Source organism: Channa argus, chromosome 5 (assembly GCF_033026475.1).
Source record: "Channa argus isolate prfri chromosome 5, Channa argus male v1.0, whole genome shotgun sequence".
Lineage (NCBI taxonomy): Eukaryota > Metazoa > Chordata > Actinopteri > Anabantiformes > Channidae > Channa > Channa argus.
The window spans coordinates 27,124,642-27,147,390 of NC_090201.1; the positions used below are offsets into that span (position 1 = coordinate 27,124,642).

Here is a 22,749-nt window from a genome sequence, read left to right on the forward strand (position 1 = left end):
CAAACAATTAAACTTAACAAGGGTGTAGTTCCTCTCTGATCACAGTCTTTCTTGAGTCCCATCACAGCTGTTTTCATTGCAGTTCCTGAGACGGTCTTCTGGGTGGGTCCTGTACCTCTGCATAGCCACGATCCTTCCAAAAGAAAAACACAGGATTAATACTTTACTGTATATACAGGTCTCCCCCATAATACAACCATTTTAGACTAATATGGTAACTTACCCAACTTTTCTGTTTTTCTCTTCTATTTCTTCTGATTTTTGAGCCTGACAGAGAAAAAAGAAAATAGTATGAATGGGGAAACACAAGGGGGCAGCAGTGGTGCAGTTTTCTTGCCTTGTCCAAGGGCAAGATACTGAACCTGTTCAGTGTCGCTACCAAGCCCAGTAGAAACTGGGGAGGGCTGCATCAGGAAGGACATCTGAGTACAAACTGTGCCAAATTAACATGGGGACAAATAATCCACTGTAGTGACCCTGAGAATCAGAAATGACTCTGGGAACAACTACAAATATGTTGACAAATCTAAATGTCCATCACATTTTAGTGGCCCCTGTAAACAGAAAGACCTGTTTGTGGGTTATGAGTTGGTTTTAGGGTTGAGGTTCGAATTGGATGTAGGTTAAGATGAGGGCTGAGGTTGGGCCTTAACTTCTGAGGGTTAGTGTTAGACATGATGCAATCATAACCAGTTACTCTGAGTGTGTGTGTGTGTGTGTGGTAGTTTTTTGAACATCAACTCAGGTTTTTCCTTTGTGTGTTTTGCTCTTAGTTTATACCACTTTTCTATTGAGGTTTTTTGTTTAGAAATTTTATTGGTTTTATATAGATAATTGTACTGTAATAAATCTCTGGATAATTGTTCCATCCACTGTTTTCATCTGGTTTGCTCCCACCTGACTTTAAAGAACCTTTGATCTGATCTATTCCGATTCCTGAATTTCTTAAATGACGGCTCACCAGCCCTTATACCCCCAATGAGAAACGTTTGTGGGTGTGTTTCATGTTAGCAGCCTCTTACATGTGTAGAAGAGAATCAGTATGTTCACAACCACCAGAGCAGATACACGGACGACTGTAGCTGTGACTGCAGCCAACTGAGATCCAGCTGCAGGACAAAACACACGACATAAGGGACTGTAACTGATGTGACAGAGGTTCATACAAAGCCCTTAATCCTCTGAAGAAACAGACGTCCAGGTTTCTGACGGCACTGAAACAAAGTCTAAGAGAAACATGGAGAACATGAAAACAGTTTTGCAGATTGCTGCAAAAAAATAAACCATCCTGTATTTAAAATATCCTCATGAATCCTGCTCAGAGGTCCTGTTGCCTAATCTAAACTAAAGGTTCCTCCAAGTGATAATATCTGGAGGCATTTTTCAGCTTGAAGTAGAAAGATATTTTAATGTGGGGACGTCAGAGGGAAGTTTAATGGTATGTATGTACATGTACAGTACGACCCAAACTAGAATGAAAAGAAGCAAGTTCCCAATCAGTGAAGTTGATCAGTGGCAGCTTCTTCTGCTTCTTCTGAAAAGTAAAACCTGGTGTAAAATGCTCACCAACATTTTCCAAAATGGACGTCTCTGCTGTTGACGGGAGTTTCACCTGCTACAGGTGAACGTCACCGTCTCTCACACGGCCTACTGCAGTTTGAACAGGGGTCAGATTATATACAAATGATCTAATAACATCAGCACTCACCAACAGTCAAAAGTAGTTTGTTGAAGAGTTGGTTTCTTCGCTTTTCGTCACTGGTTCCTGCTCCACACCAGTATGTCCCAGTGTCCTCTGCTATTAGATTCCTCACTGTTACTGTGATGTTTCTCTCCTCTCTGTCATCCTCAATGCTCAACTTCCCAGTCTTCATGTTTGGCTTCAAAATGTTGACCAGCTGTTCACATACATATGGATCTTCTCCCTTACAGATGAATTTGTTAACAGGAGCATCCTCTGGGTAACTGCACCAGTAGGTCAGAGTCTGTCCAACAGCTGAGGATCTTTTAATGACACTGATGTCTGAAGGTAGAAAGAAACAGCTAAAACATGTTTTAACCTTTCAACATTTTCCTTCACTTTTAAACAAGCACACGAGACATCAGTGTATATTGTATGTTGATTTACAAAACAGCTTGTAGCATTTTCTCTGCTCTCACTTTTAAACCATTACTTGGACACTAAAGATCACTGAGTGTAGAAGGTATTTCTTAAATCTTTGAACAACCTTCACTGCTAACATAACATCTTCATACTTTTAACTTATATTAAATCAGCCTGGTGAAACGTAACAAGCTCACACATGTAGTTCTTATCTAACTCATGTAGAAAGAAACCAAATCTCTAGTAGTTGTGAATCACTCACTTTGAACCTCCAGTTGTATTCTCTGAAGAGCTGCACGATAATTTCCTTGATTTGGTTTCACTCCACACCAGTAGACACCAGCATCCTGAGAGGACACGTCACTGATGGAGATGTTGAAGCCACTGTTGTTGTCAGTGAGACTGAAGCTCCCATTTGATTTTACAGTTGTTGATAAAATGTCTTCACAGATGAAACCGTTGTCTTTGCAGAAAAACCTGACTCTGTTTCCTTTGTCTGTACATAAGATGGTGGTTTGAGCCGTTGTGTATGTAGTGTGATTAAATGTGGTGTGTTGGCAGTTGTCATCCTCTGAAGAGAAAATGTAAAAAAGTTAATGTCTAAAATTAACATTGTACAAAGATGATTTAAATTTGTTATTTGTGGTTATTTGTGGTCACAGTGCATTTCCTGTTTCTGGACTTTTATTTTGTGGCCCCTTCTCCCTACTTCCTGTGCCTGGTTCCTTTTGCCCAGCTTTACCCTCATTGTCCCTCATTGTTTGCACCTGTTCCCTCCTCTATTTAAGTTCTTCCCTTCACTTCCCTGCCATATCCTTGTTGAGTTTACTGTCATTGTTATTATCCTCACCAACCCAACAGTAGACTCTGGACCTCTGGTAAAGCCTGGACTTATGTTTCTTGAATTATTGGGAGATCTGGACTCTTGTATCTTGGACTTTGGTATTCTGGACTCTGTGTTTTCTGTGTAGTTTTGGTCTGAGGTTTGGTTTATTTTTCTCACCGTCTCCTAGTTGTTCTTTTTTCAATGTGTTCTTTCCCAGTAATCATTTAGTATTTTAGGTTTCTTTGGGCTAAGATTTTCTCCAGTGTTGTTTTCACTCACCCTCCAGTTTTGTAGTTGTGTTCTCTGCTCCATGTCTCTGGTTAAGTATATTATGCAAGATGGTTTCCTTTGGCTTCCCCGTGTACTTGCCTGTTAGCAGTTTTATATTTATCCCTGAGCCTTTGTAGTTCTAATTTAGTTAAATTATGTTACTATCTTATTTCCTATTAAGTTAATCCCCCTCGTGTTCTGGTCCCTTTGGCTAGTTTGTCTGAGTCTTGTCAATTCTGAACCCTCCTGTTAGGAGCGATTTGCGGTTTTCAAGTCCCTGACAATAAAAGCACTTGTGGTGTTGCAATACCTCTCAGTCACCTCACTTGGGTCGTCCCTTAACCAAAATTGTGACAGTTATGCAGATAATCTGCTGGTCCTTCCACGTATTTCTGTTTTCTAACATATCTTTTTATTTCTTTAATATCAGCTGCTGAGGCCTCAGTCCACTGCTCTTAAAACAGCAGACAGGAACAAAGTAGCATTTAGCAGCTAAAGAGAAGAATTTTCTGACAGGTGGTGATGTTAGATACAAACATGCTCCAAATTAACGATCATGTTTCTTTCTAAAATGTCCCGTCTATTGACTTCAAATGTATGTTAATGTGTCCATGCTGTGTTGACAACTTGTTTGTGGTGTCCAGAGTTGTTAAAAAAATTATTTTGAGATTAAAGGTAAAATTTACAACAATTCAAATTTATTTTCAGAGAAGCTCTGTTTTCTGAAAACTAACCTTCACTGTCAGCTTCACCAGCAGTTAGGCAAACTACTCTGAATGTGTAATTGGTTACTATTGGAGTTTTAGTGCAGCCACCTCACAGGGAAAAGCTCCCTGGTCTGAATCCACACACGACTGTGGCTTCTCTAAGTGGAGTTTGCATGTTCTCCCTGTCCTTCCAGAGTCAGACATGCTTTTTAGGTTAATGGGTAACTCTAAATTGCTCATAAATGTGAATCTGTGTGCAGGGTGGACCCTGATTCTCATCCACTGACAGCTGAGATAACCTCCAGCCCCCCATGAAACTGAACAGGATGAGTGGTTGATAACAGAGGCAAAAATGAGTTTGCAAAGTTCTTTAATCCTCAGTTGTCTTTTTGACATTTGTGTTTTAAGCTCAGGGCTTTGTCCTGGATGTTCTACGATGCAGATTTGTCTAGTTTTTTAGTTTCCCTAACGACTCTTTGATTCATAGGGCAGCTCAGGAGGAGAAGCAGTCGTAAATAAATGTTAGGGTCGGGGGTTTGATCCCCAGCCGTCCATTTGTTGATGTGTCCTTGGGGAAAATGCTGAACCCCCACATTGCCCCTGATGTATTAGGTTGGTGCCTTCCATGGCAGCTCCACCACCGGTGTATGAGTGTTTGAGTGAACGTCTGAATGAGAAGCAACAGTGAAAAGTGTTTTGTCCAAGTGCAGACCATTGGACTTTCAGATGTTTACATGGACAGTTAATCATCAAACCAGTGTCATTAGTTATTTAATAACTGTAAAATCATAACTAATGATAGAATGTCTTTCTAAAATGTACCTATGAAGTTTTGGTCATAGCACATCCTCATCAGTGGTGGTTTGGCTTAAACAGCCAGGCTCATATACAGCTACAGCTGTGTGGGATTATTCTAGAAGACAAGTTATCCAGAAGTAATGAAATGGACAAATTTTACTTTGAAAGCTGTAGAGGACAAGTCAGAAGACTTTAGGATTTGAGAACATTTGCTTCTATGTAAAATTAAATACAATGACTAATACTGTGTGTGTTGTATAGTTTTTATGTTCTGTGTGTTTTCTTAGTGTTTTATCAAACTTCACATCAACTATGATCATAATAACATTTGTATATCACATTAAAACAGTAACAAAGAGTCTTAACAAAAAACTTGAGAGACAGTAAAAAAGATGCAGATTTTCTTACCAGTATCCAATTCCAGTTCAGTGATTTCAGGGGTTGAGACACTGTCTGTATGAAACTGACACTGCTGCTTCCCAAAATCCTCCTGTTGCTGTGGTTTGATGATCACCCTGAGATGTTGGTTTGTTGTATCATGGTACAGAAACCATCTCCCTTTGTTTTCCCACTCATCTCTCTGAGTACTTCGTAAAGATTCTCTTGGAGTAACTACATCAATCGTATGATATTTTGTGATATTGGTGTTGTTGTATCCACAGATGAATTCAATCCATCCATTTAAACATCCCTTCAGTTTAGATGGGGCTTCACTTCCTGTTGATCAAAGAGACATTTGGTGTCAGATTCTGAAATAATCCCTGTTTCTTAACATGCTGGCAACAAAACAGAAACTGTCTGGATCATGAAAATAAAGACTTTTAGGTTTAATCAGTAGATTTTCTGTGAGTTTTCTTTAAGGAAGTATTTTGATAATCACCTAACTTCACATAATCACATAACTACTTCTGATTGTGAAATTATCCCTGTTGTCTCACTTTGTTGTGTATCAACAAAACAAACTGTCTGTATCGTGATCTGGTTCTTTCTGAGAATGATCTAAAAAGCACTTTGCTTTCAAACTCTTAAACTTATCCACTCAGTTATACCTGCACCTAATAAATAATGAGTAATACTCTACTAGTCTGTGCAGTTCTTGTTTAGAAGCTACCTGCCTTAAACTGGTTCTATTCCTGCAATGACAACAAAGTTTAATCTAATGTTAAAAAAATACAGTATATATATACATATATACTATTTTATTTATTTTTTTACCTTCCATCAGCAAAAAAACAAGTAGAAGAAAACTTTTCATCGTGGTGGTTTTGGATGCTGAGATCTTACGTCCTACAATTGATATTTCAGATTCCTCTTGTCTGTGTGTCTTCACACTGTTTCCTGTATCTCTGCTGCAGGTTTAAGAACTTGTTACCCCCACTTTCTGTCTGTCCACCCCTGCTGTTCTTACTCATCACTCCCTCCTCATTAAACTTTGCTAATGTCATTGACAATAAACAGGAACTCAGTTGTGACAAAGAAAGAAAAGCCACAACATGCTTCAGTGTATTTCTGAGTCTATTTGTGAGAAGGTTTTTCTGGTGGTTGACGCACTTCCTGTTAAGACCATAAGACTGTTCTTAAGCTTAGGATGTCATGTCAGTCCTGGAAATAGAAGTACTGCTCGTGGCACAATGGAGATCAGATAGTTTGTTGAAACAAATAGGTATCATATAGTATTCTACTGTGAAAATCCAGATCAGAAACATTCTGCACTGAAACTGTGCTCAGTCTCAGACGCTGCTGATTGGTCACATTCAGGTTTGGAGGTAGAGCAGTCGTTCACCAATATCACAATTATGAAAAAGCTTTGTGAATTGGCTCTAAATAAATAAAGTTGAATTGAATTGATCACTGTCTGCAGTGTGTTTTTGTGTCTTTACTTATAGAAAAGAACAACAACAGAAACACAATGTCATTACTAAAGGTCCATTTTTATGCTTTTCAAGGACACTGTTTGTGAAAAGATTGATGAGGATTGAAATGATTGATGTTGGATGAAATGTTTCCGGTTGATACTGTAGAGAAACCAAGATACAGTAGTTTTTTGTAAAGTATTGTTGGTACAGAAATAATCTGCATTAAACTGTAAATTCTCACTGTGTTGCTCACAAACACAAGATTGTTGAAGTGATGTCATATACACACAACTACATTTTAGAAAAGATACAATTTACTTTCCAGGTTGTCATCTGCTAATTTAACTCTGCATCTTGTTACAATATAACAAGAAGCAAGTATTTGTATAAGTACTGTAAAGCTACACCATTATTACAAAGTTGTTTTTTAAACCTGCCGTCACTGAGAGAAAAAGCAGAAGAAGCCTGTTCATCATGTCGTCATGTCTAAGTTGGAGGCTGACACCTTCCATCCAGATTACTCGTCTCTGTCTGGTTATTTCAGTTTCCTCTTGTCGGTTTTTCTTCACAGTGGGTTAAGTTGTACATTGTTTCCTGAATTACTGTATTTAGCTGAAACTTCTTGCCCCCACTTTTTTTTTAAATCTTAATCATACGTCCTTCCTCTGTGGATAAAAGAAAATGTGTGGTTAAAGATTCTGAGAAAAACATCTTTTGTATTAAAAGGACGTCTACACAGTTTAACACACTATTTCAGAAATAATAAGAATATTATCTTAATGTTTCACCTCTTGGTCAAATGATATGAAGCCAATGAAATAATAGAATGTGAGGCCTGTTATTCTACTGTGAAAATCCAGATCAGAAACATTCTGCACTGAAACTGTCTGACATGGTTTGGAGGTAGAGTGGTCGTTGTGAAAAACTTCCTCCTGCTGTAAGTTTATTGTGTCCTGTTTCTGTCTGTTTCTCTGGACCCCTGCCAAATCTAACCAGTGACGACATGTACATGTCGACATCCAACCGCTGGCTGTCTAGGTGGTGTCCAGCAAACGATGTGGAAAACATAGATAATTGGAAACGATTTAACGAACCTGGGCTGATTAAGAGAGATGGCATCCATCCTACTTTAGATGGTGCAGCTTTCTTATCCGATATATGCTGGCTGGTTTTATTAGACAACCAAAATTATGACAATCCAGAGTTGAGCCTAGGATGCAGAGATCCAGTCCTACACGTCTTTCTGCAGTGTCCTTATAACCGTCACCCCCCCACAACTCCCACATACCTATAGAGACTGTGTCTGTTCCCCGACCAACTAAATTACATAAACTAAAAATGACCACAAGAGGAGTTAATCATGATAAAGTAATAAAAGTTAAGACGACTCCTCTTACAGAACAAAACCCCAAAACTATTAAATGTGGATCATTAAATATCAGATCTCTCTCTTCTAAATCTCTGTTAGTAAATGACTTAAGTATTTTTCCATTCATCAATTTGATTAATGGAACGAGTCTTCAATCAACTCTCAGACTTTCTTTCCAAGAACAACTTCCCCAGTCTGGCTTCAAGAGGGGTCACTCCACAGCAACAGCACTACTGACTGTTGTGGAATTACTTGGAAAGTAGCCACCTTAATGTTATTCCTGCACAAGTTGATTAAATTGTTGATAATTCTGCAGCCTCACTACGTACAATACTCAATAGTGTTGCCCCTCTCAAGACGGCAGTAAACCAGAAGATGTGATCTCCATGGTATAGTTCACAAATGGGAACATAAAGGGAACACAAAAGTTAGAACAGAAGTGGCGTTCCAGCAAATTAGAATAATCTCTGATGCCAGAACAACATGTTATTCATCATTAATAGAAGAAAACAAGAACAATCCCCGGTTTCTGTTCAGCACTGTAGCCAGGCTGACTAACAGCCATAGTTCTGTTGAAAATAGTTCAGGATTTAGAGCTCATCATAGTACAGAAACAGTGTAATATAATGGACTAGACATGTTATTACAGAAACTGGAACATGAAATTGGGATTACAGGAACTGCACTAGGTTTGTTTAAATCTTATCTATCTGATAGATTCCAATTTGTTCATGTTAATAATGAATCCTCCATGCACACAAAGGTTAGCTATGGAGTTCCACAAGGCTCTGTGTTAGGACCAATACTTTTTACTTTATATATGTCTCCTTTAGGCAACATGATTAGAAAACACTCCATAAATTTCCATTACCAGCTACATCTATCTATTTAAAATCCAGCTTCTTACATATAAAGCTCTAACACCATATCATCCCAGTAGACCACTTCGATCTCAGAATGCAGGCCTACTTGTGGTTCCCAGAATTTCCAAAGGTAGAATGGGAGGCAGAGCCTTTAGCTATCAGGCTCCTCTGCTGTGGAACCAGCTCCTAGCTCAGATAAAGGAAGCAGACACCCTCTCTACTTTTAAGTCTAGGCTGTGCTGCATATCCTTTGTGCTCAATTACTGCAAAGTCAGTTGTTAAGGCCTTGACTCAGTTTATCTCCTTATTTGAAAAAAACATTCAAAGTGATCAAGGTTCTAACTTTTCTTCGCACTTATTCTTGCAAGTCCTCAAGCAAGTGAATATTAAGCATAACAAAGCGTCTGCATATCACCCGCAAAGTCAGGGGGCTTTAGAGCGATTTCATCAGACCCTTAAATCTTTAATGAAAGCGTATTGTACAGAAATGCAACGGGATTGGGAGGATGGTTTGCCCTGGCTTTTGTTAGCTGCCAGAGAAGTGTGTCATGATAGTATTGGCTTTAGTCTTAATGATTTGGTTTTGGTCACAAGGTACGTGGTCCCTTGGCATCACCTTCAGGATGAATGGAAAACCAAACAACCCCCTCAGAATTTCATAGCTTATGTGAATGGTTTTCGACACAGGCTTAAAATCATTGATGCTGAAGTGAAATACATGCTTGATAATAATATTGCTGCTCAAGTTGGGCATCATCCTGCTTGTTGGTGGAAAAAGCTGATAAAACACCACGCTGTTGCACAGATATCTGTAAGGTAAATTCTGTTACAAAACCAGATTCTTACCCACTGCCACCTGTGGAAGACCGTATTGACCAAGTTGGTGCAGCGAGATATGTAAGTAAATTTGACTTGTTAAAAGGGTATTGGCAGGTGCCACTGACCCCAAGAGCACAAGAAATATCTGGTTTTATAACACCATCTGGTCTGTTCTCCTATACAGTTATGGGTTTTGGTCTCTGTAATGCACCTGCTACCTTACAGCGTCTGATGAACAGGGTAGTTATTGGCCTTGAGGGTTGTGCTGTGTATCTGGATGATGTGGTGATATATAGTGACACCTCGGAGGAGCATGTGAAACGTATTGACGCTTTGTTCCAATGACTAGCTGATGCTAATTTGACAGTGAACTTGGCTAAGTGTGAATTTGCAAAAGCCACTGTAACATATGTTGGTAAGGTGGTGGGTCAAGGGCAGGTACAGCCTGTTCGTGCTAAGGTGTTAGCTATTGATGACTTCCCTGTTCCCACAATTAAAAAGGAACTAATGAGGTTCTTAGGTTTGGTTGGATGTTAGCGTTGTTTTTGCCGAAATTTCTCCACAGCTGTAGCTCCGCTAAGAGACTTGCTTAAAGCAAAATAAAATTTTATTTGGTCAGAAACTTGTCAACAAGCATTTGCTATCGAGGTTGAAGGTATTGTGAAGGCTTTATTAAGTTCTGCTCCGGTTTTGCTAGCTCCCCGTTTGGATCAGTCCTTCAGGTGGATGCTAGCCACATTGGAGTGGGTGCGGTTTTCTTCAAGGTGGTCCACAGGGTATCATCCTATTAATTTCTTTTCTAAAAAGTTCACCTCTTATCAGCTGAATTATTCAGTGATGGAAAAAGAAGCATTGGCTTTAATTTTGGCTTTGCAGCATTTCCATGTTTATCTTGATTCAGCAGGCCAAAACTTGTATATACTGACCATAACCCACTTAGATTCTTAAAGTCTCTTCAGAATCCTAATCAGCGGCTTGTGCACTGGCTCTGTTTTTGAAGCCTTATAACCTGGTTATTAAACATATTAAGGGCAACGATAACGTCATGGCCGATGCTCTTTACCGTGCACCTATATAACGCTTACTCTCAGTGTTAGTCATACGTTTGCTGAGGTGGGAGATGCTGATTATTTTAGAATCGGGAGTTGTGGGTGTGTGTGGGAAGATTGTCTCAGGTAAGCTCTACTAATTCTTGTGTTAAGTTGCCTGTACCCTGTTCAACTGTTAATTTACTGCAGCTAAAAATACAATAGTAGTAACGTTCAGGGTAGGAACCCTGTTATATGGGGGGAGTGTGATGGCCTAAGCCAGATCTGGGTTCTGTCTTTCTCCGTGTGTGTGTGGCTGTGTTTTTCCTTGTTTTCCAGCAAGCCAGTGGGTGGAGCTGAGCTTTGGGCATGACGTACACCTGTGTCAATTGGGTTGAGGTTCCTGTAAAGGAGGCCTTAAAGATCGGCTCAGTCTCTTCCCCTGGGCTGCTTGCTGAGTTCTCTTTTGTTTTGTCTACATGTCTTTTACACTTTCCATCCAACATTGCACTGATTTGCTCACAAACTTAAACTGAATCTTTATATACTCAATTAAAATATGTTGTTTATTGAGAACCTTGTGTGGCCTCCCTTCTTTGTCACATACTGTTGAGCCAGGTTGTGACAAGGCTTAAAACCTTCCTCTTTAATAAAGCTTATAGTTAGTTATAGTCCTGCTGCTATAGGCTAAGACTGCTGGGGGACCCACCCCCCAATGCACTGAGCTCCTTTCCTCCTCTTGTCCCTCTCTACTTTTCTCTGTCCCCCTCTGTCCTAAAAACCTGCCAGACGTTTTGTTGTTGCTCTTTTTCTTTTCTCTCTTCACTTTCCACTAACCCCAACCAGTCAAGGCAGATGGACGCCCACTCTGAACCTATTTCTGCTGGAGGTTTCTTCCGTAAAAGGAGTTTTTCCTCTCCACTGTTGCCTATGACTTGCTCCAGGGGGAATTGTTGGGTTCTCTCTATACATCTTTATAATCTTGACTTTGTTCTGTAAAGTGCCTTGAGATGACTTTGTTGTGATTCAACGCTATATAAATAAAGTTGAATTGATCGCTATCACAAAGTGTTTTTGTGTCTTTACTTGTAGTGTTGGAGAAAAAGAACAACAACAGAAACACAATGTCATTACTAAAGGTTTATTTTTATGCTTTTCAAGGACACTGTTATTTGTGAAAACATTGATGAGGATTGAAATGATTAATATTCTGCTGGTGATGTTTTGATGAAATGTTTGCTGTTGATACTGTAGATAAACCAAGATACAGTAGGTTTTTTGTAAAGTTTTTTACTTTTTTGAAGTGTTGAACTTTCCTGTTTTACTTGCATTTGAAAATTGTGCCTGTTTTAAACCCTGAACTTAGGCTGGTGACCCTCCCTGTCACATTTCTTTCTGCCTGACTCAGCTTCAATTAATTGCTGCCTGTTGGATTTTTATTTTGTCGTTTCCTTCCTTGAAAGTGGGTCAGAGGTGATGATTCAGGTTCTGGGTTTTTAATGAGGTGGTCGTCATCTACTCAGACTACACAGCATAAGTCTGGAAACAGTTTGAATGTGTTGGGATGTCATCGACCTGTCAGAAGTTTTTTTTTTAGCTTCACCAAACAATTAAACTTAACAAGGGTGTAGTTCCTCTCTGATCACAGTCTTTCTTGAGTCCCATCACAGCTGTTTTCATTGCAGTTCCTGAGACGGTCTTCTGGGTGGGTCCTGTACCTCTGCATAGCCACGATCCTTCCAAAAGAAAAACACAGGATTAATACTTTACTGTATATACAGGTCTCCCCCATAATACAACCATTTTAGACTGATATGTTAACTTACCCAACTTTTCTGTTTTTCTCTTCTATTTCTTCTGATTTTTGAGCCTGACAGAGAAAAAAAAAATAGTATGAATGGGGAAACACAAGGGGGCAGCAGTGGTGCAGTTTTCTTGCCTTGTCCAAGGGCAAGATACTGAACCTGTGCAGTGTCGCTACCAAGCTCAGTAGAAACTGGGGAGGGCTGCATCAGGAAGGACATCTGAGTAGAAACTGTGCCAAATTAACATGGGGACAAATAATCCACTGTAGTGACCCTGAGAATCAGAAATGACTCTGGGAACAACTACAAATATGTTGACAAATCTAAATGTCCATCACATTTTAGTGGCCCCTGTAAACAGAAAGACCTGTTTGGGGGTTATGAGTTGGTTTTAGGGTTGAGGTTCGAATTGGATGTAGGTTAAGATGAGGGCTGAGGTTGGGCCTTAACTTTTGAGGGTTAGTGTTAGACTTAATGCAATCATAACCAGTTACTCTGAGTGTGTGTGTGTGTGTGTGTGTGTGGTAGTAGTTTTTTGAACATCAACTCAGATTTTTCTTTGTGTGTTTTGCTCTTAGTTTTTAGCACTTTTCTATTGAGGTTTTTTGTTTAGACATTTTATTGGTTTTATATAGATAATTGTACTGTAATAAATCTCTGGATAATTGTTCCATCCACTGTTTTCATCTGGTTTGCTCCCACCTGACTTTAAAGAACCTTTGATCTGATCTATTCCGATTCCTGAATTTCTTAAATGACGGCTCACCAGCCCTTATACCCCCAATGAGAAACGTTTGTGGGTGTGTTTCATGTTAGCAGCCTCTTACATGTGTAGAAGAGAATCAGTATGTTCACAACCACCAGAGCAGCTACACGGACGACTGTAGCTGTGACTGCAGCCAACTGAGATCCAGCTGCAGTACAAAACACACGACATAAGGGACTGTAACTGATGTGACAGAGGTTCATACAAAGCCCTTAATCCTCTGAAGAAACAGACGTCCAGGTTTCTGATGGCACTGAAACAAAGTCTAAGAGAAACATGGAGAACATGAAAACAGTTTTGCAGATTGCTGCAAAAAAATAAACCATCCTGTATTTAAAATATCCTCATGAATCCTGCTCAGAGGTCCTGTTGCCTGGTCCTTTACATTCTCACTTCCTCAGGTCCCTGTTAGTTCTTGGACATGTCCATGAACTGTTGTCTCTTGTCTGTCATCTCCTACACTCTCCTTTCAATGTTGCAGCATAAGTGAGTCAGTGTGTTGGAGTCTTTTGTGTGTATTGGCTGTTGTTTCTTCCGTCTATGTCTTACACATTATCATCACTCCTGTATCCAGCCAGTCGTCCTAGATTAGCTACTGATGTTGTGCCTTTTGGTTTTTGCTCCGTCTTAAATCACGTCCAGTGTTTTCTCCCACTTTGCCACAAGAGGCTCAGGCCTCCTTTGTTTCCCTGATTCACCTGCTCACCAGCCCCTCCCCTCCTGCTGTGTCCACTTTATTGTCCCTCCAATATTACCACTTGACTCTTTGTCACCAGTCCCAAACACCTGTCAGCCATTTTGTCTCCTTTCAGTATAATTACCTGCTATTTTCTCTTGTTCAGTAACAGATTATCTTCATTGTTCACTCAACATCGCATCACCTTTCTTTTATTTCTCTGTGGTTTACCTTTATCCAGTTACCTGCACTTTTTCCCTCATGGGATTGTTTGCATTTGGACTCTGCAGTATTTGGTCAACTTGTCTGATTTTAACCCAGATGATGCTGGTTACTCGCTGAATTATTGGTAAGTGGGACTTAGCTTCCATTAAGTGTCTTTTATTACTACTTGCATCCTGTCTTCTTTTGTATCTGAACTCGAGTCCTGTCTTAGTGAAATTAATAATGATTGAGGTTCTGGGTTTCTGTGGTGGTGGCTGATGTTAGATACGTTGTTGGGATCAGACTACACAACATCAGCCCGATAAAAGGTCTGAGGCCATTGGGACATCAATCGATGTTACATGTAGCAGAACTCATGACCTCCCATCAAGAAGACAAAGTTTAAAAATTCTTCCCTCTTTTAAGAGTAGAGACGCTTATAGGGCAACTTCACCAATGTCAAACTTGCTTTAGTGTAGTGTGAAAATGTACATTAATGCTTTTAAACTTCCCTCTGACTTCACTATATTAACTTATTTCTCTGCATCTATCTGTTATTTTTTTTATCAGTAAGATTTCAGATGATGTTATCGGGAGGAGCCCTGGAAATTCAGGTTGACCATGATAACAAACTCCATAGTGTGAGCAACTAGATGACATAATCTGAACTAAAGGTTCCTCCAGGTGATGTCATCTGGAGGCATTTTTCAGCTTGAAGTAGAAAGATATTTTAATGTGGGGACGTCAGAGGGAAGTTTAATGGTATTTATGTACATGTACAGTACAGAAATATGTCTGATTTTATTAGACAACAAAAATTATAACAATCCAGAGTTGAGCCTGGGATGCAGAGATCCAGTCCTACACGTCTCTCTGCAGTGTCCTTACAACCGTCACCCCCCCACAACTCCCACATACCTATAGAGACTGTGTCTGTTCCCCGAACAACTAAATTACATAAAGTAAAAATGACAACAAGAGGAGTTAATCATGATAAACTAATTAAAGTTAAGACGACTCCTCTTACAGAACAAAACCCCAAAACTATTAAATGTGGATTATTAAATATCAGATCTCTGTCTTTTAAATCTCTGTTAGTAAATTATAAATTATTGTGTCTTAATGAAACTTGGTTACAGCAGGAAGAATATTTCAGTTTAAATGAGTCATGTTAATGATCATGTTCCTAGAAGCACAGGCTGAGGTGGAGGAGTAGCAGCAATCTTCCATTGTAGCTTATCAATAAACTCTAGACCTAAACATAGTTATGACTCATTTGAGAGTCTTACTCTTTGCCTTTCACACCGAAACTGGAAAACTCAAAAACCACTATTATTTGTTATCGTGTACCGTCCTCCAGCCCCTTATTCAGAGTTGTTCATATCACTTATTCTCTGATTCTGTCTTGTGTCCACACATTGGAATTGTTTTCCTGGACTTTTAACCTGTTTTGTATTTTTATTCTTAATATAATTCACCTTGTCTCTGTATTTACCTGCCTTCTGACTCCACTTGTTTCCCCTCTGCTTGTTTCTTACACAAAACCTGACTTTAACCAACTTGACAGTTTCATATTAACATTCCCCCCAATTATCCTCCTCATTGATCAGCAGGTCTCTCACCGTGAGTCTCAGCAGGTCCAGTAGTTGTCTGGTCTGAAGCAACAGAAGTCGTAATTGACTGTGTTGATGTAGTTGGAGGAGCTGTGGGAATAAATATAAGGGTCACAATTAGCAAATGCAAAAAATAAATATCATTGAAATAAATCAAAGTAGTTTTTATGAGCCTGGTAATTTAAATGTCTTTTCAGAGAAATGATAAACTGCTTTACTTCTTCAATACGAAACTGAAGAGATCAACAACACAAATGATTCTTTTATCAAAACCCAGTTGATCTAATAGGAGTATAACTCACTCAGAACCTGCAGTTGTATTTGTCTAAAAGCTGAACGATATTTTCCTTGATGTGTTTTCACTCCACACCAGTAGACACCAGCGTCCTCTGAGGACACATCACTGATGGAGATGTTGAGGCCACGGTTGGTGTCAGTGACAGTGAACCTCCTGTTTGACTTTGGAGATGAATTTGTTGGTAAAATGTCTTCACAGATGAAGAAATCGTTCTCATTGCAGAAAAACTTGACTCTGTCATTTTGTCTGAGATATTCTGACATATCACATGTGAAGGTGACTTTATCTGTTCTGGTCACAATTACAGGAAGTGGAGTCTGACAGTTGTTAAACTCTGCAAATGAAGCATAAAAGTAAAACATGAAAAATATATCAGTGTAATACTGTGTTAACATGATAGAACTGTACAGAAGTGTGTACACATTACCATACTTCATTATATTTGTACTATAATATGTCATGTTATATGTCAAAGAGGAAACTTAAAAGATTCACTTTATTAGTCTGAATCCTTCATTCACTGAATTGTATCATGTCATTGTAGTAATTCTACTCACAAATCAGTAAAAGTATTTCAATGTAGTTTAAAATTTTAAAATAGAACAAATTTTATTCTCTATATTAAGCTTTAGTGAGATTGATGGGGGAAATTGATAAAGACTTTAACTGGATACAGAATTTTATTTTAAAAGCCTGAAAAAGAAATATTAGTAGAATTTGTTGTTTGAGAACATTTGCTGAAGTTTTTTTATAATGTTAAAGTTCATAGTACATTTATTAAACATTGTTCAATGCTGTTACTACTGCAAATACTAATACTACTAATAAATAATTAATAAATAAGCAGTTCTGCTAATGATAACATTGTTTGTGCAGCACTTTTTCTTAACGCAGGTAAAGTGTTTTAACAAAGGAACAAAGGAACATTAATAACAATAAAAACATGCAAACTTTCTTACCGTATTCTCGCTCCACTCCCTCGGATGACTTATAGTCTGTGTTAAATATACACCTGTATTCTCCAAAATCCTCAGGTTGAAGTTGTTTGATCAACACCTTGAGATATTTTGCTGTTGTGTTATGGTACAGAAATATTCTGCCTTTGTTTTCCCACTTGTTTTTAACTGTGGTTGTTATTGTTTGTATGTGATGAACTACATTAATCTGTTGATAAGTTCTTTGTCCTTCAGGATAGAAGCAGGTAAATTCAACCCATCCGTCTCCGCATCCCCTGACGTCATATACATCATCACAACCTGTTGATCAGAAAGAAAAGTTCATGTTCTTTCACAGTCTGAAATAATCCGGTTTTCTATTTGTGCATCAAGAAAACAGAAAGTGTTTTGTCACCACATAATCTGTGATATGAATAACATGAAGATTTCATCAAACAGAAGCATATTCATATAGATGACCTGCCTGTCACTGCATCATCTGAGCCTCAATCATTTCTGTTGTGTGATTTTTAATTCTGTCTGTTCCTGTTGTTTCAGTCATTTCTTTGGTTCTAACTTTAAACTCAGTGTTGCTTCTTGTTACACCAACATCTTTTTATATTTCACCATTTATTTTGTGGTTCTTCTTTTATTAAGTATTACGTTGCATTCTGTATATGTAAATAAGAAAAACTTGGAGCTAAACAGAAGTTTGCTTTAAAAACATAGTTATGTTGCTGGTTTCAGTTGTTTGCAGCTAAATGTGACTTTACAGTATATAGTTGTAGGACGTCTCTTATTTCTGGCTGTAATAAAGCACATTATCACGAGCCTTTTGCAGAACCTATGCATTATGCAACATTCATCAACCTGAGAATATTTGTATATTTTACCTGCCATCACTGAAAGAAGGAGCAGAAAAAAACTCTTCATCATGTTGGTTCTGGATGCTGAGATCTCAGGTCCTCAGTTATTTGTCTCCAGTTGGTTATTTCACTTTGTTCTTGTCCGTTTCTGTCCACTGTCAGTAAATGTCTTCAGTGTTTCCTGAATTTCTGACGTTGGCAACTTTTGAAACCTCTCGCCTCCACCTGTCCTTCTTCTTTTTGTCTGAGTTGTAACTTCTTCCTAAAACAAGAAATATGTGGGAGAAAGTCAGAGCGTAAAAAATATTGACTCACAGTATTGTAAAAAGTAACCACACATGTTGTTGCTCTCTTATTGCACATTTCTACAGACTGTTAAGCAGGTTTTTCAAAAACTCTCTTCAAGTTCACTACCTGGTTGCATTGTTCATGTTCTATACAGTATTTATCAAAAGTGTGAAGTTTCCCCACTTTATTCATTTCTAACATGGATGTAAAATACAAGACGTAAAATAAGTCACTGCATAAGTTTTCATCCCCTTTAAGTCAACATTTATCTCCGTCTCAATCAGGTTTCAACATTTGGACACTGGAAGACTTTTCCTTGTGCTCAGGTTCTGTCAGATTGTACAGGGATCAAGAGTGAGCAGCTCTTTTTAACCTTAACGCCCCTGTACAACCCAAAGAGCCGACAATCGACTGTTCCTGCCAGTGGAACTAAAATGGCGGCCAGCTTCACACAGTCATCACATGGATCACATGACTGTTGTAACAAGAACTTTTTTATATTTTTAACATTTTATCACATTAAAACAGTAACAAAAAGTTTTAACAAAAAACGTAAGAAACGGTAAAAGGTGCAGATTTTCTTACCAATATCCAGTTCAGTGATTTCAGGGGTTGAGACACTGTCTCCATGAATCTTACACTGCTGCTTCCCAAAATCCTCCTGTTGCTGTGGTTTGATGATCACCCTGAGATGTTGGTTTGTTGTATCATGGTACAGAAACAATCTCACTTTGTTTCCCCGTCATCTCTCTCAGTAGTTTGAAAAGTTTCTTTTTGAGTAAATAAATCAATCACATGATAATTTGTGGTATTTGTGTTGTTGTATCCACAGATGAATTCAATCCATCCATGTATACATCCCTTCATTTTAGATGGGGCTTCACTTCCTGTTGATCAAAGACATTTGGTGTCAGATTCTGAAATAATCCCTGTTTCTTAACATGCTGCCAACAAAACAGAAACTGTCTGGATCATGAAAGTAAAGAGACTTTTAGGTTTAATCAGTAGATTGTAGCATTGTTAAGTTAAACTAATTGTATTTTTTCGTTTAAAAATTTAACTTTTGACATTTTCTGTGACTTTTTTTTTTTAGGGAAGTATTTTGAAAATCACCTCAGATCTGTTTGTGTATATATAAGTATCTATATGTACTTCTTTTAACCTGCCATCAGCAAAATGACAAGTAGAAGAAAGCTCTTCATCGTGGTGGTTTTGGATGCTGAGATCTTACGTCCTACACTTTGATATTTCAGATTCCTCTTGTCTGTGTGTCTTCACACTGTGTTTCCTGTATCTCTGCTAACAAGATTGTTGAAGTGATGTCATATACACACAACCACATTTTAGAAAAGATACAATTTAGTTTCCAGGTTGTCTTCTGCTAATTTAACTGCATCTTGTTACTATATAAGAAGACGCAAGTATTTGTATAAGTACTGTAAAGCTACACCTTTATTACAAAGTTGTTTTTTCATCACTGAGAGAAAAAGCAGAAGAAGCCTGTTCATCATGTCGTCATGTCTAAGTTGGATGCTGACACCTTCCATCCAGATTACTCATCTCTTTCTGGTAATTTCAGTTTCCTCTTGTTGGTTTGTCTTAACAGTTGGTTAAGTTGTACATTGTTTCCTGAATTACTGTATTTAGCTGAAACTTCTTGCTGCCAATTCTCTTTTTTAAATCTTAATCATACCTCCTTCCACTGTGGTTAAAAGAAAATGTGTGGAAATAATTAGAATATCATCTAAATATTTCACCTCTTGGTCAAATGATATGAAACCAATGACATAATTAAATATGAGGCCTTTTATTCTGCTGTGAAAATGCAGTTCAAAAACATTCTGCACTTCACCATATGTTAATACAATGGAAAGTAGTCTCCTTAATGTTACTCCTGCACAAGCTGATTAAATTGTTGATAATTCTGCAGCCTCACTACGTACAATACTCGATAGTGTTGCCCCTCTGAAGAAGAAGGCAGTAAACCAGAAGAGGTGATATTCATGGTGTAGTTTGCAAACACACAACTTAAAACAGGCAACGCAAAAGTTAGAAAGGAAGTGGCGTTTCAGAAATTTAGAAGAATCTCATTTATCCTGGAAAAACAGTTTAAAAATGTACAAAAAAGCTCAGTGATGCCAGAACAGCATATTATTCATCATTAATAGAAGAAAACAAGAACAACCCTCGGTTTCTGTTTATCACTGTAGCCAGGCTGACTAAGAGCCATAGTTCTGTTGAGACTAGTTTTCCCTTAACTCTGAGCAGCAACGACTTCATGACTTTCTTTAGGAATAAAATTGTAGCTATTAGAGAAATAATTTAAATATTACACATAGATGTAATGTACCACAGGCCTATAAGGTAGCTGTAATTAAACCACTACTTAAAAAACCCTGTCTTGACCCAGGTGTTTTAGCCAATTACAGACCAATATCTAATCTCCCCTTTATTAATTAAATCTTTGAAAAAGTATTTGCAGAGCAATTATGTGACCACTTGTACAGGAATAATTAGTATTAAGACTTTCAGTCAGGATTTAGAGCTCATCATAGTACAGAAGCAGCACTGGTAAAAGGCACCAACAATCTTCTCATGGCCTCAGATAATGGACTAGACATTTTATTACAGAGACTGGAACATGAAATTGGGATTACAGGAACTGCACTAGGTTGTTTAAATCTTATCTATCTGAAAGATTCCAATTTGTTCGTTATAATGATGAGTCCTCCATGCACACAAAGGTTAGCTATGGAGTTCCACAAGGCTCTGTGTTAGGACCAATACTTTCCAGAAGTAGAATGGGAGGCAGAGCCTTTAGATATCAAGCTCCTCTCCTGTGGAACCGGCTCCCCATCCAGATTCGGGAAGTGGACACCCTCTCTATTTTTAAGACTAGGCTTAAAACCGTCCTTTTTGATAAAGCTTATAGTTAAAGCTTCTCAGTCAACCTGAACTATATCCGAGTTGAGATGCCCCCTCCCTCTCTTTTCTCTCTTGTGTTTGTCTCCGCCGCATGCTATAAGCTTTGTGTCTTCTCTCCCCCTATAGTTGTGCTTCTTCTTCTCTGCCTCCTTCTCTGTCTCCCTCTCACTGTCCCTTTGTGAAGGTGTCCCCGGCTTTGGGGCTGTGTGTTTTCCAGCATGCAGCTACTGGTCCAGCCAACCTGCCCAATGGTTTCACAACAACAGGTCAAGGCAGATGGACGCACATTATCACGAGCCTTTTGCAGAACCTATGCATTATGCAACATTCATTTGTATATTTTACCTGCCATCACTGAAAGAAGGAGCAGAAAAAAACTCTTCATCATGTTGGTTCTGGATGCTGAGATCTCATGTCCTCAGTTTTTTGTCTCCAGTTGGTTACTTCACTTTCTTCTTGCCGTTTGTCTCCACTGTCAGTAAATGTCTTCAGTGTTTCCTGAATTTCTGACGTTGGTAACTTTTGAAACCTCTCGCCTCCACCTGTCCTTCTTCTTTTTGTCTGAGTTGTAACTTCTTCCTCAAAACAAGAAATATGTGGTAGAAAGTCCGAAAGTAAAAAATCCCCTCAATAATATTTTAAGACTATACACCGGAAATAATTGACTCTCAGTATTTTCAGAGGTAACAGGGCTGACATGACACTGTCTATGATTCAATGGTTTCCTTTATATTTAATACAACAAATACCTGCTGTCACATTTCTTATTCTCTCTTATTGCACATCTACAGACTGTTAAGAAGTGTTAAAATGTAAAATAAGTCATTGCATAAGTTTTCATCCCCTTTAAGTCAACATTTATCTCCGTGTCAATCAGGTTTCAACATTTGGAGCTGTGACTGGTCAGATCTCTGACACAGAGACCATGTTATCACATATTACAGTAAACATTGATGCATAGTTATGAATCTGAACTAAAGGTTCCTCCAAGTGATGTCATCTGGAGGAATTTTTCAGCTTGAAGTAGAAAGATATTTTAATGTGGGGACGTCAGAGGGAAGTTTAATGGGACTAAACATCGATGCATAGTTATGAACAAGGTGGATTAAAGTTACTAAATGTGGAGGTTTCATGTCTCAGTTTGAATGATTGTGTTGTCCCAGAATTATACAGATTTATAAATTATATTATAAAATATAATTTCCTTGTTCTCAAAGGTGTTATATCCTCTAACACTGTAATTGAAGAGTAATTTATGGGGGAAATAAGAGGTACTAAGCAGTTAACCTTGAGGAAACTCATGCAATCACAGGGAGAACATGCAAACTCCACAAAGAGGCCACAGCCAGCCAGGGTTTCAAACGAGGGACCATCTGGCTGTGAGGTGGCAGAGCAAACCACTTTACTACTGTGCTGCTGCTTTATATTATAGAAATATTCCACATAATATAACTTTTAAAAAATGGAAAGACACAGTTGACTGTCTCATACTGTGAAGTTATGTTTTACTTTACTGTATAAAACAATAGATGCTCATTTAAGATTTTTTTATTTATGTATTATCAAGTTTTTAGCTTATAATTATTTAACCTCCTTCTCTGTCTCCGTCTCTCTGTCCCTTTCTGCAGCTGTGTGTTTTCCAGTGTGCAGCTACTGGTCCAACCAACCTGCCTGATGTTTTGTTGTTGCCCTTTTTCTTTTCTCTCTTTAATTTCCATTCACCCCAACAGGTC

The 22,749-nt window shown here is 38.5% G+C and overlaps 2 protein-coding genes across 2 annotated transcripts; both read right to left on the reverse strand.

The window, feature by feature from the left end:
* Positions 1–845: 845 nt before the first annotated feature.
* Positions 846–6,220, reverse strand: LOC137127136 (polymeric immunoglobulin receptor-like). The gene is made up of 5 exons (XM_067503623.1): positions 5,921–6,220; positions 5,114–5,422; positions 2,367–2,675; positions 1,709–2,023; positions 846–1,109 (listed from the first exon to the last, which is right to left on the reverse strand). Exons 1-5 carry the CDS (start codon positions 5,958–5,960, stop codon positions 1,003–1,005), a joined length of 1,080 nt encoding a protein of 359 aa, XP_067359724.1. The 5' UTR covers positions 5,961–6,220; the 3' UTR covers positions 846–1,002.
* A 5,545-nt stretch (positions 6,221–11,765) lies between these two features.
* Positions 11,766–18,781, reverse strand: LOC137127137 (polymeric immunoglobulin receptor-like). The gene is made up of 8 exons (XM_067503624.1): positions 18,677–18,781; positions 17,831–18,065; positions 16,962–17,258; positions 16,007–16,336; positions 15,714–15,794; positions 13,273–13,359; positions 12,467–12,510; positions 11,766–12,376 (listed from the first exon to the last, which is right to left on the reverse strand). The coding sequence occupies exons 2-8, from the start codon at positions 17,871–17,873 to the stop codon at positions 12,317–12,319; spliced, it is 942 nt and encodes a 313-aa protein (XP_067359725.1). The 5' UTR covers positions 17,874–18,065; positions 18,677–18,781; the 3' UTR covers positions 11,766–12,316.
* Between the last annotated feature and the right edge of the window lie 3,968 nt (positions 18,782–22,749).